Genomic DNA, 24777 nt, shown 5'->3' with positions numbered 1-24777 from the left:
ACTTCACCTGGTCTAATGCAGGATAACACAGCACAACTGAAAGGGACTTATACAGCTACACTGGATATATGGCAGCAGAGGACACCACCACTGTGACTGGTCACTGGACTTATGCACAAGAGACTTCCCCTGGTCTAAAGCAGGACAACACAGCAAAAATGCAAGCCAGCAGCACTGGGGACATATAGCAGCAGAGGACACCAACACTGTGACTGGCTGGACTGATGCAGCACAATACACTGACTACACTGGACTGGACAGCACAAGACTCGCCACCCTACTTTACCGCACCCACAGACACTGAACACTGAGGACACGTCCTCTCAATACTAGTGATGAGCGGATTCGGTTTTACTCGGTTTTACTCGGTTCTCAAAACGTCATCTCATTGGCTATCCAAAACACGTGACATCCGTGAGCCAATAAGATGCCGTTTTGAGAACCGAGTAAAACCGAATCCGCTCATCACTACTCAATACACTCTCCGAGACTGGAGTGAAAATGGCCGTGATGCGTGGGTCCTAATATGGAATCCAAATCCCGCTAGAATCCGACAGCGGGATGATGACATTTTGCCTCGTTCTGGTTTCCGAGTCAGGTGGGAAAACTCGAGCCTGACTCGGAACCGGGCTCTGAGCGTGAAGTCCGGTAGGGTTCGGTTCTCTGAGATCCAAACCCGCTCATCTCTACTCAGAAAAAGTAACAAAAAAAAAAAGACTGGGAGAATAGACGTGTTGGAGAGAGTGTATCATTCCCATGTGTATAATTTTGAATGACAGTAGGTCGCCTATGTATTATGCTACAAGTAACAGTAATTCAGACACCATTAGTGATTTCAGTACATGAAGTACTGTAGATCTTAGCTTCAACAAGGTTAGTGAATAAGAGCATACATCCAGCAACAGAGACTCTTTACAGGGTATATACGTGCATGCAAGAAACTACAGCCTTCTGAGAAAGTCTTCTGTTATACAGTAATGTACAAATCCTGGTAATCAGGATTCTGCAGTTATTTACCAAAACTTGTAGTGACCGATGATATAGAAACATAGAATTTGACAGCATCAGATAAGAAATACTTGGCCCACCTAGTTTGCCCATGTACACGCACACACTTAGGATTCATTTTTTTGTAAGGAGCCAGTTAATCTACCAGTATATTTTTGGAATGTGGGAGGAAACTATAACACCCGTTGGAAACCCATGCAAGCACAGGGAGAAAATACAAACTCCACAGATTTAGAGCCTTGGTGGGAATCCAACCCATGACCTCAATGCTGTGAGGCAGTAATGCTAACCATTGCACCATCCGTGCTGTCCTGTACCACATGAAACCAGAATTTGCTATGTTGCTCTGTAGTCCAGAAACTTTGCTAATAATTATGATGGTCTCTAACAGTGATAGTCTAGTATAGTTTGCACCTATTTTGGGCAGGTACACAAACAGATGTAGCCGTCTTTGCTGCAATGTATGCCATGTCAGGGTGTGATTTGCAGCCGGCGATCACTTCTTACTTAAAGGAGTTCTGACACCCCTTCTGCTGCCACTGAATAACTTCTAATCGAGTGTAATCTGTTTTTATGAAATCAAATTAATGTTGTTTCTTCAGTGCATCCGGAAAGTATTCTCAGCGCTTCACTTTTTCCACATTTTGTTATGTTGCAGCCATATTCCAAACTGGAATAAATTCATTTTTCCCCCTACACACAATACAATACCTCATAATGACAACGTGAAAAAAGTGTTTTTGAGATTTCTGCTAATTTCTTTAAAATCAAAAACTAAGAAATCACATGTACATAAGTATTCACAGCCTTTGCTCAATACTTTGTTGATGCACCTTTGGCAGCAATTACAGCTTCAAGTATTTTTTTAATATGATGCCACAAGCTTGGCACACCTATCTGTGGCCAGTTTCCCCATTCCTCTTTGCAGCACCTCTCAAGCTCCATCAGGTTGGATGTGAAGCGTCGGTGCACAGCCATTTTCAGATCTCTCCAGAGATGTTGAATCGGATTCTAGTCTGGGCGCTGTCTGGGCCACTCAAGGACATTCATAGAGTTTTCTTGAAGCCACTTATTTGATATCTTGGCTGTGTGCTTAGGGTGGTTGTTCTGCTAAAAGATGAACCGTCACCCCAGTCTTAGTTCAAGAGCGCTCTTAAGCAGATTTTCATCCAGGACGTCTCTGTACATTGCTACATTCATCTTTCCCTCTATCCTGACTAGTCTCCTGTTTCCTGACGCTGAAAAACATCCCCACAGCATGGTGCTGTCACCACTATGCTTCACTGTAGGGATGGTATTGGCCTGGTGATGAGCGGTGCCTGGTTTCCTCCAAACATGACGCTTGGCATTCACGCCAAAGAGTTCAATCTTTGTCTCATCAGAGCAGAGAATTTTGTTTCTCCTTCAGGTGCATTTTGGCAAACTCCAGGCTGGCCGCCATGTGCTTTTTTTTTTTTATAAAGGAGTGGCTTCCGTCTGGTTACTCTGCCATACATGCCTGATTGGTGGATTGCTGCAGAGATGGTTGTCCTTCTGGAAGGTTCTCCTCTCTCCACAGAGGAATGCAGTAGCTCTGACAGAGTGACCATCGGGTTCTTGGTCACCTCCCTGACTAGGGCCATTCTCCCCCGATCACTCAGTTTAGATGACCGGCCAACTCAAGAAGGAGTCCTGGTGGTTCTGAACTTCTTCCATTTATGGATGATGGAGGCCACTGTGCTCATTGGGACCATCAAAGCAGCAGATATTTTTCTGTACCCTTCCCCAGATTTTTGCATCGAGACAACCCTGTGTCGGAGGTCTACAAACAGTCAAATGTGGGACCTTATATAGACAGGTGTGTGCCTATCCAAATCATGTTTAAGAAACTGAATTTAACACAGGTGGACTCCAATTAAGCTGTAGGAACATCTCAAGGATAATCAGTGGAAACAGGATGCACCTGAGCTCAATTGTGAGCTTTATGGCAAAGGCTGTGAATACTTATGTACATCTAGTTTCTTAGTTTTTTATTTTTAATAAATTTGCAAATATCTCAAAAACACTTTTTTCACTTTGTCATTATGGGGTATTGTGTGTAGAATGTGGAGGGGAAAAAAATAATTTATTCCATTTTTGAATAAGGCTGTAACATAACAAAATGTGGAAAAAGTGAAGCGCTGTGAATACTTTCCGGATGCACTCTATAAAAGCACCATAAAATGAGTATGAATAGAATAGCTTCTGATTTGCAGTGGTTTCAATAGAACCACCACCAAATCGAACACACCACAGCAGATTGTCATTTAGAAATGGAAACCACTGCTTAGTAAATGCTATCAATTAAAATAAAAACAGTGTCAAATGACAGTGTTTTCCCGTGGTTTCTAAATGACACCAAAACAGCCACTTAGTAAATGCTATCAGTAAAACATAGATGGAGGTTTTGAAATGGCAGCAAAACCACAGCTAAGTAAATTTAGTTCATAAGATGCTGCAGAGGCTTGACATGCATGCCTGTAGTTGCATTTTATTCAATTAATATGCGCTTGTTCACATCCATTCACTACACAGACCTGATTGCTAGGGTGCGTTTTTTGCATCCCTGCGAACAGGTAGTCGCCACCTACAGGGGGAGGGGGAAATCGGCATGTGCAGGAGAGCTGCACAAACAGAAGTCTGTGCATTCTCTGCACAGACCAGGACATACTCTTCCAGTGCGATGATCGGGGCCGGAGCTGAAACCCTCCCTCCAAAAGCCTTGTGCCTCCTGAGTTTTTCTGGACACTCCTTAAAAATGGTCAGTTGCCACCCACAAACGGCCTCTTCCTGTCAGTCACCTTGCGATCGCCCGTGCGATCGCTTTTCTCGCACCCTCCGGTCGCTGCCCGGCTCTCCCATTGATGTGGAACGACGCACCTGCGTATTGCGGTGCATACTCATGTGCAGTTCAGACCTGATCGCTGGCTGCACGTAAACGCAGCCTAGCGATCAGGTCTGAATTAGGTCCTTTATGTGTTACTGCTCTGAGATGATTACTATATGGTCAGCAATGAGGGATTGTTTCTGATTTATGTTTTTTTACTTTATTTACAGGAACACACGGATCATTCACTTTAAATGTCCATGTAGATAAAAGTTTGGCCCCTATTTTCGCTATCTTAATTTTCACTGTATTGCCCAAAGGAGAAACTGTTGTAGGTAGAGCAGAATACAAAGTTTCATCCTGTTTCAGGAACAATGTGAGTATATAAACATAGACAATATCAGAATGCATTATAGAGGTGGTATATTTGTATGGAAGAGGAAAGCTATTACTATTATACTTTATTTATATGGGGCCACAAGCAGGGACGTGCGGTGAGGTAAATGGCTCAGGAGGCACTGGCTAGTACCAGAGTCAGATATAAACACAATATATATGCCAAAGGGTTCATGTGAGCATTAGGTAAAGACATACCTCCCAAATTTTGTGCTGTGGGAGTTGGAACACGCCGCGCCGGAGGCGCGGTTGCGGATGTATAAGGGGTGGGACTTCTGGAAGTGGGGTGGGGTCTCACAGTAAGGGGGCATGGCCTATTGCAGCGCCCCCCCCCCCCCCCCATTTTCATCATTTTGGGGGCATGTCTAGCGCTCCATGACTGCCCCCCCGCCCGCGGGACATTGCGCCCCGCGGGAGGGACAGTGGGACAGTGTCCAATTAGCGGGACTGTCCCGATGAAATCGGGACAGTTGGGAGGTATAGTAAAGATGCAGCAGAATAAACTCCTGGAAACTTGGTGAGGTTCGATTAGAGATGTGTGGAAAAGATACTCACCTGCCATAGACTTTTACCCCACAGTTTTGACTATAAAAATTATTAGAATAATATTTCTAACATATTCTTTGTATTTTTATATACTTTATACAGTCAAATCTCTGGTGCAAACGTTAGTATGACAGAAAAGGCTCTGCCTCACCTTAACGCACGTCACCTGATACAAGTGCCTTACATAGTACATGGGCCCTCATTCCGAGTTGATCGCTCGCTAGCTGCTTTTAGCAGCAGTGCAAACGCTAAGCCGCCGCCCTCTGGGAGTGTATCTTAGCTTAGCAGAAGTGCGACTGAAAGGTTAGCAGAATAGTGTTGACATTTTTTCAAGCAGTTTCAGAGTAGCTGCAGACCTACTCCTTCCTTGCGATCACTTCAGTCTGTTTGGTTCCTGGTTTGACGTCACAAACACGCCCTGCGTTTATCCAGCCACTCCCCCATTTCCCCAGGCATGCCTGCGTTTTTACCTGACACGCCTGCGTTTTTTAGCACACTACCGGAAAACGGCCAGTTGCCACCAGAAACACCCACTTCCTGTCAATCATTCAACGAACAACAGTGCAACTGAAAAACGTCGCTAGATCTTGTGTGAAACTGCATAGTTTTGTGTGAAAGTACATCGCGCGTACGCACTGCGCACCATGCGCATGTGCAGAAGTGCTAATTTTTATCCTGATCGCTGCGCTGCGAACAACGGCAGCTAGCGATCAACTCGGAATGACCCCCATAAAGTACTGTAGTGTAAACAAAACAAGAAAAAAAGCGTATAGTTTGAAATATTGTATAAAATGGGGAGCATGATACTGTACTGTATATAACCATTGGTGCATATGGAGTCATAATACCCACGAAAAAAGCCACGGGTCAGTGCCATTGTTGGTATTTAAGAGAAGATGCTGGAAGAAGCGAGGAGAGGAAAATCACATGAGGGAAGAGGATTCTGCTCATGATAACAATCTAAGGGGACAGACAGGGGTGACACAGAAAGTAGACTGTGAGCAATGAACACAGGGGGCAATTCAGAGTTGATCACAACAGCAATTTTTTTAGCAGTTGGGCAAAACTATGTTGTACTACAGGTGGGGCAGATGTAACATGTGCAGAGAGAGTTAGATTTTGGTGAGTTATATTGTTTCTGTGCAGGTAGGCTTTATTTTTACACTGCAATTTAGATTTCAATGTGAACACACCCCACCCAAATCTAATCTCTCTGCACATTTTACATCTGCCCCACCTGCAGTGCCAAATGGTTTTTTTCCCGTTAGTGTGCTTTTTTGGTTTGCTAACAACTCTGAATAACCCCCTATAGAGCAGAGGGTTAAGCGGAGAGCTGTAAGAAATTAAAGGGGAAATAGACATTAAATTAAGGTCTACATTTATTTAACTGCTTTTTCTAAAAGCAAACTGCTGGTTTGTGAACTGTATGATTTACTAAAGGCAATATAAACGTATTAATACAAGTAAGCATTTCTGTCCATGTGTATGCTGAATCTTACAGATCCATAAACTCCAGAATGCAAAAACACCCATGATCAGTGACGTGAGAGTAGGATGAGCTGTTTGACATAAAAGAGTTGAAACTATTTACATAGATTTTTTATCAATTTCAAATTACAGTCGATCTGAAACGAAGTTGTGTTTCAGCTGATAAAACACACATTTACTAACAGATGATTTGTTTTATATTAAATTTTAAATGTTAGTAAATTTTAGCACAGGAAACACCAAAATTGATTTAGATCGATTTTAGGGGGTCATTCCGAGTTGTTCGCTCGTTATTTTTTTTTCGCTACGGAGCGATTAGTCGCAAACTGCGCACTCGCAATGTGTGCAGCGCGCCTGCGCCAAGTAAATTAGCACAAAAGTTTGGTATTTTACTCATGGCGTAACAAAGTTTTTTCTTCTGATCGGAGTGTGATTGACAGGAAGTGAGTGTTTCTGGGCGGAAATTGGCCGTTTTCTGGGAGTGTGCGGAAAAATGCAGGCGTTTCAGGGAAAAACACGGGAGTGTCTGGAGAAACGGGGGAGTGGCTGGGCGAACGCTGGGCGTGTGTGTGACGTCAAACCAGGAACGAAACTGACTGAACTGATCGCTATTTGTGAGTAGGTCTGGAGCTACTCAGAAACTGCTAAGAAATTTCTATTCGCAATTCTGCTAATCTTTCGTTCGCAATTCTGCTAAGCAAAGATACACTCCCAGAGGGTGGCGGCTTAGCGTGTGCAATACTGCTAAAAGCAGCTAGCGGGCGAACAACTCGGAATCACCCCCTAAGTCAATTCAGATTAAATAACAATTTATGAAAAATGACTTTAAGGAAATATACTCTTAAGTTTCTCAATTACACTTAAAAGAGTTTATATTTTTTGGTATTTAAAACAGATATACATAGTGAGGTATCCCATTAGCCTTGAAAATGCAGATTTAAAAAAAACAAAACAATATTTTTTTACACCCCCCCATCCCCATCCTATTATTTATCACGTAAAACCCGTTTTTCACTCAAAAATACATAGTGTCTGCGAAAAGTTGCGAACCTATGTATTTTCGACCTATGTAACACCTGGCAAACCAATTAGCTGCTGTAAATTACCGCGGCTAATTGGATGCCCCCATTTAGTCACATAAATATCACATTAAATAGCAGAAAGATAAATATATTAAATGGATAAAATTGTTACAGAAATGATCACATAAAATGTTATGAGAAGTATAAAATAGAGAAAATAGTTACACTATAGGTAAAAATAGTGTGAAATGTGCATCAGTTTCAAAACGGATATACGCTTCATGCTATTTACAGTGCGCAAATCACAGAGCTAGTCTAGAACTCCCAGCAGCTCTAGTGGTACTACGCAACATGCATACAAACTGCAATAACAGCTATGCTGTACTAGAAGCCTGGTTGTCATGGTGTTATTGGTGATGAGCTATAACCATACAGTACATAAAAACAAGAGGTGAAAATCAGATTTTTGGTATTAAAATGCACAACTGAGAGGATTGCGGTCAGGCCCCTCCGGGATTAGGGGCGCTGAAATTTAAGCTTCATTAGTTTCAATGTAGGTCCGCCACTGAGTGTAGTATTATTATAATGCTAATGGTGGGTCTTGATTTGAATGGCTATACAGTAGGTAGACTGTGATTTTGTGTAGGTGGATTCAATTTTAGATTCAGTTTATGCTCCATGTGAAGGAAGCGCTGTGCAGTTTAACAAAGAGCAGATAAAGGTCTTCCTGTGCTCCTATGCACATTCTGGAGATGGGCATGGTGTCTACTGGCAGAGATAGTCTGCAGATGTTGATGCTTTGTATTAGCAGTTTCTTTTTCACCTAGATATAACACTTTATTGGATCCAACAATGCAGTATTCAATTTGCAGGCAAATCCGACTGGTTTTGCACGTTTTCGACTATGCCAATATGACTTTTTTTAAAGTCGGATTGACATTGTCAAAAATGGGACTAAAACCTGACGGATTTGGCTGCAAATCCGACAAAACACGTGGATCCCGGGCTAATCTGCTGATCCATGTGTTTTCCGACAAGTCGCTAAAATGGCAGTACCATTGAATAGGTCGAATCATGATTCAACCTAAAAAAGTCGGAAACTGCCGTCTTTCCAACTTGATGGCAGTTCCGACTTCAAATGAATAGACCCCTATGTGATTTACACAGTTAAGTGCTGCGTCTTCTCCTTTAAGCAGACAGGGAAATGCCCAGTAACAAGAACGTAAATGAAAACATGAAACACATTTCGCCTGTGTTAAACAAGACTTCTTCGAAGAATAAAAGATGGTGGAATAACATTATAGCATCCCAATGTGAGAGAGTAATTGTGGAATGGCACATGGGACTAACATCATTATGTGATATTTGCCAAATTAACACTTCATACATCTGTGTGACAACATAGTTACTATGCTGTCCTCCCATCAGATATAGACCACATAGAAAAGCAGCTTAAATGCTGGTAAATTCTTTCATTTTCAAGGTACATTAAGTATTTATTTCTTTTTATTTACATGCACAACCCACCAATATCCATTGTAGTTACGTATAAGGCAACTGGTTCTACTGTTTTCAAAAAACTATCCCAGTGTTAATGTATGGAAGCTACTGGCCGATTCCTCTTTTGACATGCAGAAGGTATTCTGGTTTTGTCTGTGCATGATCAGACCGAGATGGGGATTCCTTTGCCTCTGAAGAACAGTCAGGGCCTCATGGCTCCCTCTGTGTATAGAATATTAGTACTTACTATGGCATAGTGAGAATAACCTTAAAAGTAAGCACTGCTTAGTAGTTGTGTATGATTTGCCGGCAGCCATGATGCTGGTGGTACAGAAGACTGACTGCAGCATCCTGATGGTGAGAATCCCGACAGGGGCTAGGTAACTATACTTACCTTCCCCCAATGTACCCCTAACTCAAACACTCCCTTCCCACAGACTAAACCTAACCTCACCCTCCCATCCCGCAGCCTAACCTAACCTTCCCCGGCGGTACCCAAACCTAACCCCCCTCTTCCCACAGCCTAAACCTATCCCTCCCTCCCCCACAGCCTTACTCTAACCCACCCAAGGGGTGCCTAATAATACCACCCTTCCCGCAGCCTACCTATAACCCCCTTTTCCAACAGCCTAAGCCTAACCCTCTCCCTGCAGCCTAAACCTAACCCCCCCATCTGTGGTCAATGGCCAATGCAGAAGGCGTGGCCGCACCCCCTCATTTGAAAACAGTTAAAAGTGAATCGGCAGCAAAGACTGCACAGGAGGCAGTAAGGAGGGCAATCGCTGATGTGTGGGTGAAATCGCACCTCTCCCTTCCCCTTTCCCACACACCCAACAGGGAGAGAGGATTGACTTCCTCTGCAGCTGTCTCTCTCCAAAGTCAGCACACAAGCAGCGTGTGTGCTATTTCGGAGAGAGGTTGCTGCTGTGGCAGCAGTCAGCCTTCTCTCACACTGCAATGAACTGGGTGGACAGATGGATGGGCGGGGGGGATAAGAATACCCTCTCCCCCCTCTCTGCACCACTGCCTGCCCCTTCCCTGTGGGAAAAATCTTGGAGACCCCGGCATACTTACATTCAGGATGTTGGCATTCAGGATTCCGTAGTTGGCATTCCAAGTGATGTCGAAATTCCGGCGCCAGCATTTTGGCTGCGTGTCGGGATTCCGGGGTTTCGAGCATCGCCATCCTGATAGCATTCCCTTAGTAGAATGTTGTCAACACAGCTGACATTCTTGAGCACTGTTTAATTACACAATTCTCCAGGCTACTGTGAGAGGCAAGATTTCCAGAAAAGTTATGACACTGAAAACCCATCCACAACTCGGTTATAATCCTAGCTACGAGGAGTACAGATCTTATTGGCACAAAATATACAAAAATCAAAATGGAAACGAAAGCTGCAGTACAGTATACAAGTTTATGTGACTACTGATTTATTTTACTTTAAAATCTTCTTTGATATTCTTGATATTTCACAGGTCCATCTCAGTTTCTCAGAAGCTCAGGTCCGTCCTGGAGAAAATGTGAATCTTAAGGTAACAGCAGACTCTGGATCCTGGTGCTCCGTGCGATCTGTGGATAAAGGATTCTTACTTCATGCACCTCATGAAGCCTCCTTATTAGATATTTTAGTAAGTTTGGATTTATTCTTATACTATGGTTAAAAACAAATATTATGGCTTCTCCTTCCTTTTTTAAGATATTCATTACCTATTGTGATCTTCTGGTACAGGTTGAGTATCCCTTGTCCAAAATGCTTGGGTCCAGAGGTATTTTGGATATCGGATTTTTCCGTATTTCGGAATAATTGCATACTATAATGAGATATCATGGTGATGGGACCTAAATCTAAGCACAGAATGCATTTATGTTCCATATACACCTTATACACACGGCCTGAAGGTAATTTTAGCCAATATTTTTTATAACTTTGTGCATTAAACAAAGTTTGTGTACATTGAGCCATCAAAAAACAAAGATTTCACTATTTCACTCTCACTCAAAAAAGTCCGTATTTCGGAATATTCCGTATTTCGGAATATTTGGATATGGGATACTCAACCTGTAATACTTTTATTTCTTTAAACCAAAATAATTGGAGAAAATATGAGATAATGATTCATGATTCAGGGGAAACCACCGGTGGGCCCTACTGCCTGGGGGCCTACTCGCTCCTCTAGGGATCAGGTTCCAGTCTGTACTGTTACTAATCTAGTACATTATCATGCATGCACAACAGTATTTACTGTATATAATTTTGTAGGGACCAACAATTGCAAAATGGTTAGGCAAACCAATGTGGCGGCTGGGCACACATCATCTAGAGACTGGCCCCTATCACTGTATTTCCCCGTTGGGCCCTACATGCCCCAGTCTGACAGTGTCGCCACCTCTAAACACGGGTTATTGGCACATGAATGCGCATAACCTGTGTTCATGTGCGGATTGAAAGGTGCAAGGGTTGAAATACCAGGTCGAGTGACTCGGTATTTCAACCCAGGTCATGAGCAGGGTTGAACACGTCTTGAACCCGGCTCACTGTGCGGTGTGAACGGGAGCTGGTACGATGCAATCCGTTTCCCATTCACTCTCTGTGTACGGGTGGCGTTTGGAGGTCATGTGATCTCCAAGCGCTGCCCCCACCGAGTCACAGCTGACGTCTCCAACTCTGCAATATGACGGGTTGCAGTCAGCGGTGATGGAGAGCCTGAGGAGGGTCACACAGTGGGAGCTCCCATGTCAGGCTCCCGTGTGCGACCCGCATCAGGCAGTCTGAAAGGGGTATAAGTCTCATGTCCAGATTAATAGGGGATGAAGCACACACCTGGTAATGAATTTGGTATTAGGATGGAGCTGAGTCATGTGATCATATCCTATGTTTCAGTATGAACAGACAGCCGTCACATCTTTCCTCCCCGCCACTGTACAGGGGGCACCGGTGGCTGCTGTATGGGAGGCAATATTCCCCTTAGCGGCTGATCTGGGCCAGGCTCCTCCAACACTTATTTTAGTGAGAATGCAAGTCCAGTTGGAAATGCACTTAGTGGTGAAAGTGCCATTTATGGGGCATACAGTATTTACTATTTATCGTTTATTGGTCCTGAAATTTGTAATTTGGAAATCTCTTTTTTCACAGCATATCATCTCAAAAATAAATGATGGGGCCCATTTATCAATGTGTGATAAAACTCGTTGTGAAGGATATAACTTATTGCATATGATAAATGGTGCTCCAGCCAATCTGCTGCCAACTGACATTTTTCAAACAGTGACAGTTAGGAGCTGGACATATGACAGATAGGAGCTGATTGACTGGAGTATTGCTAAATTTTCCCAAAATCACGTGCAGAGATAGGGGCTCCAATAGGAGCCGGTCCGTGCGATCTCTTTACTTTCTGGTTTGGACCAAGATCATGGTTATGCTACGGCTCATGCAAGATCTGCTGACTGAGTATTTGCTAGCAAGATTACCGGGGATCCCACTCCAAGAACATACAGTATCTGCTGCAGACTCCCAGACTGGATATTTATTTTTGGTGTGATATCTTACAATTTCCCATTGATAAAGTTGCCCTATATAATCGTGACTACAGTACTATGGGTCTAATTCAGACCTGATCGCAAAAGCAAAATCTTTCTCTAATGGGCAAAACCATGTTGCACTACAGGTGGGGCAGATGTAAAATGTGCAGAGAGAGTTAGATTTGGGTGGATAATTTTGTTTATGTGCAGGGTAAATACTGGCTGCTTTATTTTTACACTGCAATTTAAATTTCAGTTTGAACACCCCCTACCCAAATCTAATTCTCTCTGCACATGTTACATCTGCCCCACCTGCAGTGCACATGGTTTTGCCCATTAGATACAAATGTTGCTGTTGCGATCAGGCCTGAATTAGGCCCAATAACTTTAGGAATTCATAAAGCCCAGCTGATCTAAGTGGAATAATCACAATGCAAGGATGTCGAATGTGGTGGTGTTTATATGTGTGTTTATATATACACTGCTCAAAAAAATAAAGGGAACACTAAAATAACACATCCTAGATCTGAATGAATGTAATATTCTTATTAAATACTTTGTTCTTTACATAGTGTTGAATGTGCTGACAACAAAATCACACAAAAATGATCAATGGAAATCAAATTTATTAACCCATGGAGGTCTGGATTTGGAGTCACACTCAAAATTAAAGTGGAAAAACACACTACAGGCTGATCCAACTTTGATGTAATGTCATACTTGCCTACATGACCCTCTCCATGAGGGAGAAAATGCTCTGTTCCTGGACTTTCCTGGTAATGTATGATTGCCATCACCTGTGGTGAGCTAGTTAATTGATAAGAAAGGTGTTTCACCACAGGTGATGGCAATCATACATTACCAGGAAAGTCAAGAAACAGAGCATTTTCTCCCTCATGGAGAGGGTCAGGTAGGTAAGTATGTGTAATGTCCTTAAAACAAGTCAAAATGAGGCTCAGTAGTGTGTGTGTGGCCTCCATGTGCCTGTATGACCTCCCTACAATGCCTGGGCATGCGCCTGATGAGGTGGCGGATGGTCTCCTGAGGGTTCTCCTCCCAGACCTGGACTAAAGCATCCGCCAACTCCTGGACAGTCTGTGGTGCAATGTGGCGTTGGTGGATGGAGCGAGACATGATGTCCCAGATGTGCTCAATTGGATTCAGGTCTGGGGAACGGGCGGGCCAGTTCATAGCATCAATGCCTTCGTCTTGCAGGAACGGCTGACACACTCCAGCCACATGAGGTCTAGCATTGTCTTGCATTAGTGTTAGGATCTCCTGCTCTGTGCTGCCACGTCGCCATGGCAACCGGGAGGCAAGTGTTAGCGAAGTAACCTGAGCGCAGCTGATACTCCGGTCCGGGTTTTTACTGTGTAGTGGTTACAGGCTCTGTGCACGGCAGGGAATCCGGCGCTGGTTTTGTGCTCACAGTCTGTGAGGTCTGAGTGGGGCGTGGACAGCACCTGCTATATAAACCATCCTCTCAGGCTAGGCAAATGCTGCTGAATCTTTGTTTGTTAGTCAGTTCCAGAGAGTTAGCTAGTACTGTGTGACTTTGTATTTACTTGTTGCTTACTGTGAATAGGCCTTGGGATTCGGTACTTCATTCTGCCAATCCGGACCTAGCAGTAAGACTGGAGTCAGTTGTTTGACCTGCTGGGGTTCTTTTGCTATTCTGTGAACCCAGCAGGTTTGCGGCTGTACTCTCAGACCTGCTTGCTTATTCCTCCCTCACTGTGCAGGGCGTCCAGGTGTCAGTTTAGTGGCAGTAAGCTGAACCTGTGCCCTGAAAGTGGGGGTTAGGATTGTGGATACTCTCCTTGTGTCTATATTTCTATCTCTGACCAAGGAGTTTATTCCCACACCCGTTGGTAACCCTTTGGGGTTTTTTCTGTTGTTCTTAGGAACATCATTTCAGGTGCTCCCCTTGTTAAATCACTACACCTCGCTTCATTGTCCGCTCTATTCCATCTGAGCATTCCTGACACTAGGGAGACACCCAATTCCTGAGCCTTTGGGCTTCTCCGTTCACTTTGTGTTTATTAGTTATTCCATCACCTCCTGTGTATGTTATGTTATACTGTCTGTGAGTTCATTTGCTTCGCTTCCCTCTCTGTTCATACACCGGTATACTCCTGTTAGCACTGGTGTGCGTAACATATTCAGCAGCCTTACTCCTGTTGAAATTTTGTGGGAATATGGAGCATACCCCTCAAAATACTTTGCAACAGGTGGTCGATCAGGTGCAGGTCCTGACTCGACAATTTAATGAGATGTCCATTAAAATGAACACCCCGCAGGCCGCTAGCGGAGCTCCCGCAGCAGCAGCGGCAAGTTCAGGGGTTAAGGAGCCGAAAGTAAATCTCCCGGATCGTTTTTCTGGAGATCGCTCGCAGTTCTTTTGTTTCAAGGAGAGCTGTAAGCTATATTTCAGGCTTAGGCCCCAGTCTTCTGGGTCGGAGATTCAGCGAGTGGGCATGGTGATTTCCTTGCTACAAGGAGACCCACAGGTCTGGGCATATGGGTTACAGCCTGACTGTCCGTCGTTTAAAAGTGTTGATGCTTTTTTTACGGCACTGGGCATTTTGTATGATGACCCTGACAAGATGGCTTCAGCCGAGGCTCAGATTACGGTTCTTAAGCAAGGGCGACGGCCAGCTGAGGTTTATAGTACAGAGTTTCGGAGGTTGGCTCATGATACCCAGTGGAATGACCCAGCCCTGAGAAACCAGTACCGAAGGGGCCTTTCTGACCAGATAAAGGACCAACTGGTACAATATCCCTCGCCTGATAGCTTAGATCAGCTCATGCAGTTATCCATCCGGGTGGATAGACGGCTGAGAGAGCGTAGGCTTGTAAGGGAGACCGCAGTTTCCTTTTTTCTCAAGGGAACCTCAGACTCTGAGGAATATTCCGAGGAGCCTATGCAGATTGGGGCTACCCGCCTCTCCTCGCGTGAGAAGACGCGGAGGAGACAGCAGGGTTTGTGTTTGTACTGTGGGAATAAAGGTCATGTTGTAGTATCATGCCCAGAAAAACCGGAAAACTTCAGGGCCTGAGGGTGATGGGAAATATCCTGTCAGGCCAGAAGTCAGAATTTCCCAAAAAGACTTTTCTCATTCCGGTGACTTTGGAGATCCTCGGTCAAACTGTCAAGACTGAGGCCTTTGTTGACAGTGGGGCCGATGGGGTTTTCATGGACCGTCAATTCGCCCTGGAACACTCTGTTCCCTCAGTACCTTTGGCATCAGAGATTGAGATCTGTGGGTTAAACGGGGAACCATTGTCCCAGGATAAAATTACCTCCTGCACCAGCCAAATTCCTTAGTTTATTGGAGCCACACAGTCTGAAAAATTGTCTTTTTATGTGACTGTCTGTTCTTTTGCCCCATTGGTTTTGGGGTTACCCTGGTTAAGGGCCCATAACCCTCAATTTGACTGGGTCTCTGGGGAGATTCTTAGTTGGGGTAGTGATTGTTTCAGGAGTTGCTTGAGCCTTCCAGTCAGGCTCTCGCAGCTAAGTTTGCCAGGATTGCCAGGATGTTATGCAGATTTTGCGGATGTGTTCTCCAAAAAAGTTGTGGAGGTACTACCTCCCCATCGCCCCTATGACTGTACCATTGATTTGTTGCCGGATGCTAAGCTTCCCAAGAGCAGTTTGTACTCCCTGTCACGTCCTGAGACTCAGGCTATGGCAGAGTACATTCAGGAGAACTTGGCTAAGGGATTTATCAGACCCTCACAGTCCCCAGTTGGGTCGGGGTTCTTCTTTGTGGGTAAAAAGGATGGTTCGTTGCGACCCTGCATCGACTTCAGGGAATTGAACCGTATCACGATTAAAAACTCGTACCCACTGCCTCTCATTTCGGTTTTGTTTGACCAGCTTCTACTGCCACCATTTTTTCTAAGATTGACCTACGCGGTGCTTACAATCTAATCCGAATAAGAGAGGGGGATGAATGGAAGACTGCCTTTAATACCCACTCAGGGCATTATGAATATTTGGTGATGCCTTTTGGGCTCTCTAATGCCCCGGCAGTCTTCCAGGAATTCATGAACGATGTGCTCAGGGAATATTTGGATAGATTCTTAGTTGTTTATCTAGATGACATCCTAATCTTCTCTCATTCCCTGGAGGAACATCGGAAGCATGTACGCTTAGTCCTCCAGAAACTCAGAGACCACCAGCTTGGGGCGAAGCTGGAGAAGTGCGAGTTTGAAGTCCAGCAAATCGCATTTCTAGGGTATATTATCTCCTCAGAAGGTTTCCAAATGGAGGGTTCTAAGGTACAGGCAGTCCTGGATTGGGTGCAGCCCACTAGTTTGAAGGCGCTTCAGCGTTTTCTGGGCTTTGCAAATTTTTATAGACGGTTTATCGCTGGATTTTAGTCTATAGTGGCCCCCTTGGTGGCACTCACTAAGAAAGGGGCGGATGTTGCTCACAGGTCTTGTGAGGCCAAAGCGGCCTTTGCCCGTCTCAAAAGGGCATTTGTCTCGGCCAAGGTGCTGCGACACCCAGATCCAGAGCGTCCTTTTGTGGTAGAAGTGGATGCCTCTGAGATAGGTATTGGGGCAGTGCTCTCTCAGATGGGGGTGTCTGATAATCGCCTTCATCCCTGTGCTTACTTTTCCCGTAAATTTTCGTCTGCCGAGATGAATTATGATGTGGGTAACCGGGAATTGTTGGCTATAAAGGATGCACTCGGGGAGTGGAGACACTGGCATGAGGGGGCTAAGTTTGTGGTCTCAATTCTCACCGACCATAAGAATCTGGCATATTTAGAGTCAGCGAAGCGGCTCAATGCCAGGCAGGCACGATGGGCTTTGTTTTTTGCTTGCTTTAATTTTTTGATAACATATCACCCTGGGTCAAAAAACATCAAGGCTGATGCGCTCTCGCGGAGTTTTGCTCCAGTTCAAGAGACCACCGAGGAACCATTGCCCATTGTGTCCCCATCATGTATTAAAGTGGGCATTACCCAGGACCTCTTGTCATTAGTCCTTAGAGCACAGGAGCAGGCTCCTCCAGACCTTCTGGTAGGTCTCTTGTTTGTGCCTCCTAGGTTAAGACAGCGAGTGTTCCTGGAATTCCATGCCAAGAGGTCGGCAGGGCATCCGGGTATTGTCAGAACTCGGGAGTTGCTGTCTAGGGCGGTGTGGTGGCCCTCGGTGGCTAGGGATGTGGATCAGTGGGTTCGGGCATGTGACGTTTGTGCCCGAAATAAAACTCCTAGAGGGGTTCCTGTCGGCCCATTACATCCACTCTCTATTCCGTTTAAGCCATGGACCCACATTTCCATGGATTTTGTGGTGGACTTGCCCAAATCCTCGGGGATGACAGCCATTTGGGTTGTCATTGACAGGTTTTCAAAGATGGCGCATTTCGTTCCACTGGTTGGGTTGCCATCGGCCAGACGCCTGTCTGAGTTATTTATGCAGCATGTTGTGCGCCTCCACGGGTTGCCACTTGATGTGGTCTCTGACCGTGGATCCCAGTTTGTGGCCAAATTCTGGAGGGCATTTTGTTCTGATCTCCAGATTTCTGTGAGCTTGTCGTCAGGCTACCATCCACAGTCTAATAGGCAGACTGAGAGGGTGAACCAGTCCTTGGAGCAGTTCCTCAGGTGTTATGTCTCCAAGTGTCATACTGACTGGGTTGCTCATCTGTCCATGGCGGAGTTTGCCTATAACAACGCGGCTCACTCTGCTACAGGGATCTCTCCCTTCCTTTGTGTGTATGGGCATCATCCTAAGGCCAATTCTTTTGACCCCCTGGATTCCACGCCTGGTGGTTCCTCTGTTGTTTCGGTCCTTAGGGGTATTTGGAGGAAAGTGAAGAAAGCCCTTGTGTCTGTGTCATTAGTGACCAAAAGGGTTTTTGATAAGCGGAGAAGACCCTGCAGCTTCAAATTAGGAGACTTCGTCTGGTTGTCCACCAAGAATTTGAAGTTGAGACAGCCATCTCATAAGTTAGGCCCCCGGTTCATCGGCCCTTATAAGATCACCAGGGTTATCAATCCGGTGGCATTTCAGTTAGATCTGCCCCGTTCATTGGGTATCAATAAAACATTTCATTGTTCCCTTTTAAAACTGGCGGTTAGTAATCCTTCTTCCAGTGGAAAACCTTCTCCTCTTCTGATACGGGGTCAGAGGGAGTTTGTGGTTGAAAGGGTTCTTGACTCCAAGATGGTTCAGGGTCGGCTGTCATTTTTGGTGCACTGGAAGGGGTATGGCCCGGAGGAGCGGTCGTGGGTGCGCAGTTGTGATCTTCATGCCCCCAGACTGATACGCTCTTTCTTCTCGCAGTTCCCCGATAAACCCGGTGGTAGGGGTTCTTTGACCCCTCGTCAGAGGGGGGGTACTGTTAGGATCACCTGCTCTGTGCTGCCACGTCGCCATGGCAACCGGGAGGCAAGTGTTAGCGAAGTAACCTGAGCGCAGCTGATACTCCGGTCCGGGTTTTTACTGTGTAGTGGTTACAGGCTCTGTGCACGGCAGGGAATCCGGCGCTGGTTTTGTGCTCACAGTCAGAGTTAGCTAGTACTGTGTGACTTTGTATTTACTTGTTGCTTACTGTGAATAGGCCTTGGGATTCGGTACTTCATTCTGCCAATCCGGACCTAGCAGTAAGACTGGAGTCAGTTGTTTGACCTGCTGGGGTTCTTTTGCTATTCTGTGAACCCAGCAGGTTTGCGGCTGTACTCTCAGACCTGCTTGCTTAATCCTCCCTCACTGTGCAGGGCGTCCAGGTGTCAGTTTAGTGGCAGTAAGCTGAACCTGTGCCCTGCAAGTGGGGGTTAGGATTGTGGATACTCTCCTTGTGTCTATATTTCTATCTCTGACCAAGGAGTTTATTCCCACACCCGTTGGTAACCCTTTGGGGTTTTTTCTGTTGTTCTTAGCAACATAATTTCAGGTGCTCCACATGTTAAATCACTACACCTCGCTTCATTGTCCGCTCTATTCCATCTGAGCATTCCTGACACTAGGGAGACACCCAATTCCTGAGCCTTTGGGCTTCTCCGTTCACTTTGTGTTTATTAGTTATTCCATCACCTCCTGTGTATGTTATGTTATACTGTCTGTGAGTTCGTTTGCTTCGCTTCCCTCTCTGTTCATACACCGGTATACTCCTGTTAGCACTGGTGTGCGTAACAATTAGGAGGAAGCCAGGGCCAACCGCACCAGCATATGGTCTCACAAGGGGTCTGAGGATCTCATCTCGGTACCTAATGGCAGTCAGGCTACCTCTGGCGAGCACATGGAGGGCTGTGCGGCCCCCCAAAGATATTCCACCCCACACCATTACTGACCCACTGCCAAACCGGTCATGCTGGAGGATGTTGCAGGCAGCATAACGTTCTCCTTGGCATCTCCAGACTCTGTCATGTCTGTCACATGTACTCAGTGAAAACCTGCTTTCATCTGTGAAGAGCACAGGGCGCCAGTGGCGAATTTGCCAATCTTGGTGTTCTCTGGCAAATGCCAAACGTCCTGCACGGTGTTGGGCTGTAAGCACAACCCGCACCTGTGGATGTCAGGCCCTCATACCACCCTCATGGAGTCTGTTTCTGATCATTTGAGTAGACACATGCACATTTGTGGCTTGCTGGAGGTCATTTTGCAGGGCTCTGGCAGTGCTTCTTCTGTTTCTCCTTGCACAAAGGCGGAGGTAGCGGTCCTGCTGCTGGGTTGTTGCCCTCCTACTGCCTCCTCCACGTCTCCTGATGTACTGGCCTGTCTCCTGGTAGCGCCTCCATGCTCTGGACACTACGCTGACAGACACAGCAAACCTTCTTTCCACAGCTCACACTGATGTGCCATCCTGGATAAGCTGCACTACCTGAGCCACTTGTGTGGGTTGTAGACTCTGTCTCATGCTACCACTAGAGTGAAAGCACCGCCAGCTTTCAAAAGTGACCAAAACATCAGCCAGAAAGCATAGGAGCTGAGAAGTGGTCTGTGGTCACCACCTGCAGAACAACTCCTTTATTGGGGGTGTCTTGCTAATTGCCTATAATTTCCACCTGTTGTCTATTCCATTTGCACAACAGCATGTGAAATTGATTGTCAATCAGTGTTGCTACCTAAGTGGACAGTTTGATTTCACAGAAGTGTGATTGACTTGGAGTTACATTGTGTTGTTTAAGTGTTCCCTTTATTTTTTTGAGCAGTATATATATATATATATATATATATATATATATTGGGTGGGTTTACATAACATAGGGTGTGTTTCTGACCAGATCGCACGCAGGCGTTTTTATGCAGTGCTGCGATCAGGTAGTTGCCGCCTACAGGGGGAGGGGGTAATCACTGTGCAGGGGTGCACAGCTCAGGACTTTCTCAGCCGCTGTGACGATCCAGCCAGGAGATGGCATCAGGAACCCTCCCTCCAAACGGCTGGACACGCCTGCATTTTTCCGGACACTCCCTAGAAACGGTCAGTTGACACCCATAAACGGCCTCTTCCTGTCAATCTTCTTGCAATCGCCCATGTGATCACTTTCTTTGTTATTTCTGTCGCTGTCCAGCGATCCCCGCCGCCGGTGGCCGATGCGCCTGCGCATTGCAGAGCATATGCATGCACAGTTCAGACCCGATTGCACCGCTGCAAAAAAAGCTAGCGTGCGATCGGGTCTGAATGAACCACATAGTTTGGAGCAGATAAGGGCTGTGACTTATATTTTTCTGATTTTGCATGTCTATCAGATTTGATATCATAATATTTGTATCCACATTTATTTCATAGCAGTTTAATGTGCAAATGGTTCTCTGTTAATAAAGTCAATGCTGATATAGTATGGGGTCTATTTAGTAGACTTTTCTACAGTATTTTAGCTGGAGAAGCCTAAAATATAGAGAAATATTGTTTCTCTATATTAAATATAGAGAACACCAGTGATTTCATTGCCTTTCTGTTTGTGTGGCTCCCATAGGTTTCATTAACGCTATTTATATAGCTGAGAGAAGCAATGGTTGTCTCCAATACACAGTGCCATCTCTGGAATGCGTTATGTCTCCGGTCACTGTGTAAGAGGTGCGGCGGTGCGTGTGGTGGTGCCTGCTGCCGTGCAGGTGTAGTTTCGGTACTCACCAGGCGCCGCTCTCTCTCACCTTCAGGTACCGGATCCTTCAACGGACCTGGCAATCTTCAGTCGGATCCGGACACGGCGATTCCCTCTCGGAGCTGACCGACGAACGAGCTGAGGAGAAAATGGTCTACCTTAAGGGAGGTATCCACCCTTCTTCCACCGGAAGAGGGGATACCCCAGGGGTGACAGCGACCTTCACCGGTTGGGTGAAAGGTCATCACTGGCACAAAGCCTCAGCCACCCAGATTTCACACACTCGCGCTCTCGCACGTAGTGTGATGAAGGGGATTCTTGCGTCCGTGAGCAATCCCAATTCCGGCACTCGGGGACAGACAAGGGACAAACGCACACAGATGCCACTCACCGTCAGTTCCGCACTGCGAACGTCTTCTTCTCTTACAGGTCCCTGTAAGGAGGCAAACAAACAAGCAAACAGCCGTGCAGGGCCTAACTCTAGCCTAGTGTCACACCCCTATACTAACTACAACGGCAGAGCCCTCAAACTAGCTCTGTGGGTGTGGTGCAACAAAACTAAACACACTTAACAAGCTCACACTTCACCCCGCACGGTAACAGCATACATCACGATACACAGTGCAAGCAATGACCACGGTGCTGTCCCTTTAGTTACCCGACTCAGAACACCCGGTAGTGGGGGCTGCACAGCTCACCCACCTCCAGTACTCTCTTCTCAGGGGCTCAGATAAAGCGGACCTGCCTACCTAATACCTCAGGGTGGCCTGGGCCTAGTGCCCAGTGCCACCTTTATTCACCTCAGGGCACTTATTCACTGGGCCTAGCGCCCCCTAACTGCACACAGGCCGGAGGCCTGACTTCACCCACGGGCCTAGCGCCCGCCTAACTTGTTGCCCGTTGGGTGACCTGGGCCTAGTGCCCAGGGTCACCTTATAGAGTGGGGCTCAGGCTTACAAGCCTGCCTACTCTGTGCACGTCGGGATGGCCAGGGCCTAGCGCCCAGTACCACCCTTATTCATCTGGGGGGGCGCACCTATTAATCTGGGCCTAATGCCCACTATATGCCCTCGGGCCTAATGCCCGCCTACACAGCCAATCACAGTGGCCTGGGCCTAATGCCCAAACCACCAAATCAGGGGGGTGACGAACTCCTAACTGCGCAACAGGCCTAGTGCCTGAACTGTGCCCCCGGGCCTAATGCCCGTCCCTGGTGGTCTAGGTAGGAAGGGGGTTGGGATAAGCCTCACTGAGGCCTCACCTGGTCCAGGGATCTCCGGCACCCTCTTCTGCCGCTGACCCATCCTGGCCAGCGGCGCCGCCATCTCTTCTCCGCGTCCAGCTGCCGCTGGACATCTTCTTCCCGGAGCCTGGAGTCTTCTGGCCTCTTTCGCGGCCACCGGAGCTCTTCAGCGCTCTTCAGCGGTCTTCCGCGCGCCATCCGTCTTCGGCTCCCACCCGGCGTCTTCAGCACTCTTCCGTGCGCTTCTCCACCTCTTCTGCTCCCGCCCGGCGTCTGACGTCAGATGCCGGGGGTGGGACCTGTGACGCGGCAAGCGCCGATTGGCTCGCCGCGCCCGCTTCTGATTGGCCGGCGCCCCACCAGCCGGATTTGAAAAGCCGCGGGCGGCGCTTCTGATTGGCGGCCGCCGCGCCACTACCCGCCGCCTGCCGACAGCCTGGTGCAGGGAAACATCCGATCCCTGCACCAGACACCCGCCGCCACACACACACCCAGCGCTGGGGACAGACAAGCTGCCCCAGCGCTGTCCACAGCGCTGTCCACAGCCAGGGACAGCACCTTGGATGTGCCCACAGGGCACATCTCTACAACTGCATAAAAGCGGGAAGAGATATTTTTCTACCTGCTCTCTCTGTTTGGACCCGCTCTGCGAATGCGCTGGGTTCACCATTGTGGCGAGAGCCATGTTCCTGGAAACCTGCACATGTGCAGTATAGTCTACTGCTCTGCCGGAGAGGAGGGGGCTCCCACAGAGTGTGCACACTGACCCCCTCTTGTCTTAAAATGCCTCCATGTGGCTGTATTTTATAATGTAATAGCAAAAGTCACAGCAGCCTAGTTTTCTCCTCGCTGGGACATGCCTTTATCCAGGGCCGGTGCAAGATTACTTGGCACCCTAGGCAGCATTTTACCCACAGCCCTGCTCCTTCCAATTCCTAATATGACATGTGACATGCATCAGTGCCCCCAATTTATAATATGCCATGTATCAGTGTTCCTAATTTATTATATGCCATACAGCAGTGTCCCAAACTTATAAATTACTGCATAGAAATGCCCCAATACACACACAAACACACAGCACTTATTAACCCATACACCCCCCCCCCCTCATTGACCCCCCCATACACACACACACACACACACACACACACACACACAGCACTCATTACCACACACACACACACACACACACACACACACACACACACACACAAGCCACCCCCTCAACAGACATACCTTACCGGGCTCCATTCAGCAGCAGCAGGCCAGCAGCTACTTGTGTTGTCTAGGGAGCAGAACTTCTTACATGGGTGTTACCAGTGAGACATTGGCATCAGGAGGAAAGGAGAGGACTGAAGGAGAGGGGAGGGGCGGCCATCACTGCTACTGAGTCTGTCACACTGACAGGTGAGAGTGCAGTGCTGGGGACTGGGAGAGTTATGGAGGCTTGACACCCTGGTAGCTTCAGCACTGGTCATCAGTAGACCAGGCCAAGACTGAAAGCATACCTCCCAACATGACCCATTCCAGGAGGGACAAAATGCTCTGTTCCTGGACTTCCCTCTTAATTTATTATTGCCATCACCTGTGTTGAGCTAGTTAATTGATAAGAAAAGGGTTTCAGCACAGGTGATGGCAATCATAAATTGAAAGGGTAGTCCAGGAGCAGAGTATTTTTGTTCCTCCTGGCAGGGGCATTTTAAGAGAGGAGGGGACCCGCATGCAGCCTCTATTGCGGGCCCCCTCCTCTCCAGTGGCAAGTAGACTCTGGCATAATGCCAGAGTCTACTGAGCATGTGCAAGTCTCCGGCAACATAGCACCTGTGCCTTGTTCCTGGGAACATCACCAGTGCGCATGCGCAAATCACTCAGAAATTACAGCAGTGGCCATTTTCCAAGTGATTGATGTCCGCACTGCAGGGCCGCCAGCCGCAGGACTCCGGAGGGTTAGGTATACTATACGGGTGCAGGGTGTGCGGTGTGGGCCCCCTGGACCCAGGGACCCTTGTGCACTGCACCCATTATAGAATTGCCTATGCCTCCTGGAATAGGTCACATTGGGAGGTATGACTGAAAGAGATAGCCTTCATTTTAATTTATTTTTTGTGGACTCAGTGATGCCCCTTGGCAGCTGC

General features: G+C 46.8%; 1 protein-coding gene across 1 annotated transcript in view; it reads left to right on the top strand.

Annotated features, from left to right (window-relative positions):
- The window catches only part of LOC135056655 (alpha-2-macroglobulin-like), a 234536-nt gene that overhangs the window by 132498 nt on the left and 77261 nt on the right, over positions 1-24777 (top strand). The window contains exons 14-15 of the mRNA XM_063962101.1: positions 4084-4229; positions 10285-10437. Of these exons, the coding sequence (XP_063818171.1) occupies positions 4084-4229; positions 10285-10437 (299 nt within the window). The remainder of the gene's footprint in view (positions 1-4083; positions 4230-10284; positions 10438-24777) is intronic.

The sequence above is a fragment of the Pseudophryne corroboree genome, chromosome 3 (genome assembly GCF_028390025.1).
Source record: "Pseudophryne corroboree isolate aPseCor3 chromosome 3, aPseCor3.hap2, whole genome shotgun sequence".
Classification (NCBI taxonomy): Eukaryota; Metazoa; Chordata; class Amphibia; order Anura; family Myobatrachidae; genus Pseudophryne; species Pseudophryne corroboree.
The sequence above is the reverse complement of the archived record's forward strand: the minus strand, read 5'-3'. Positions and strand labels throughout refer to the sequence as shown.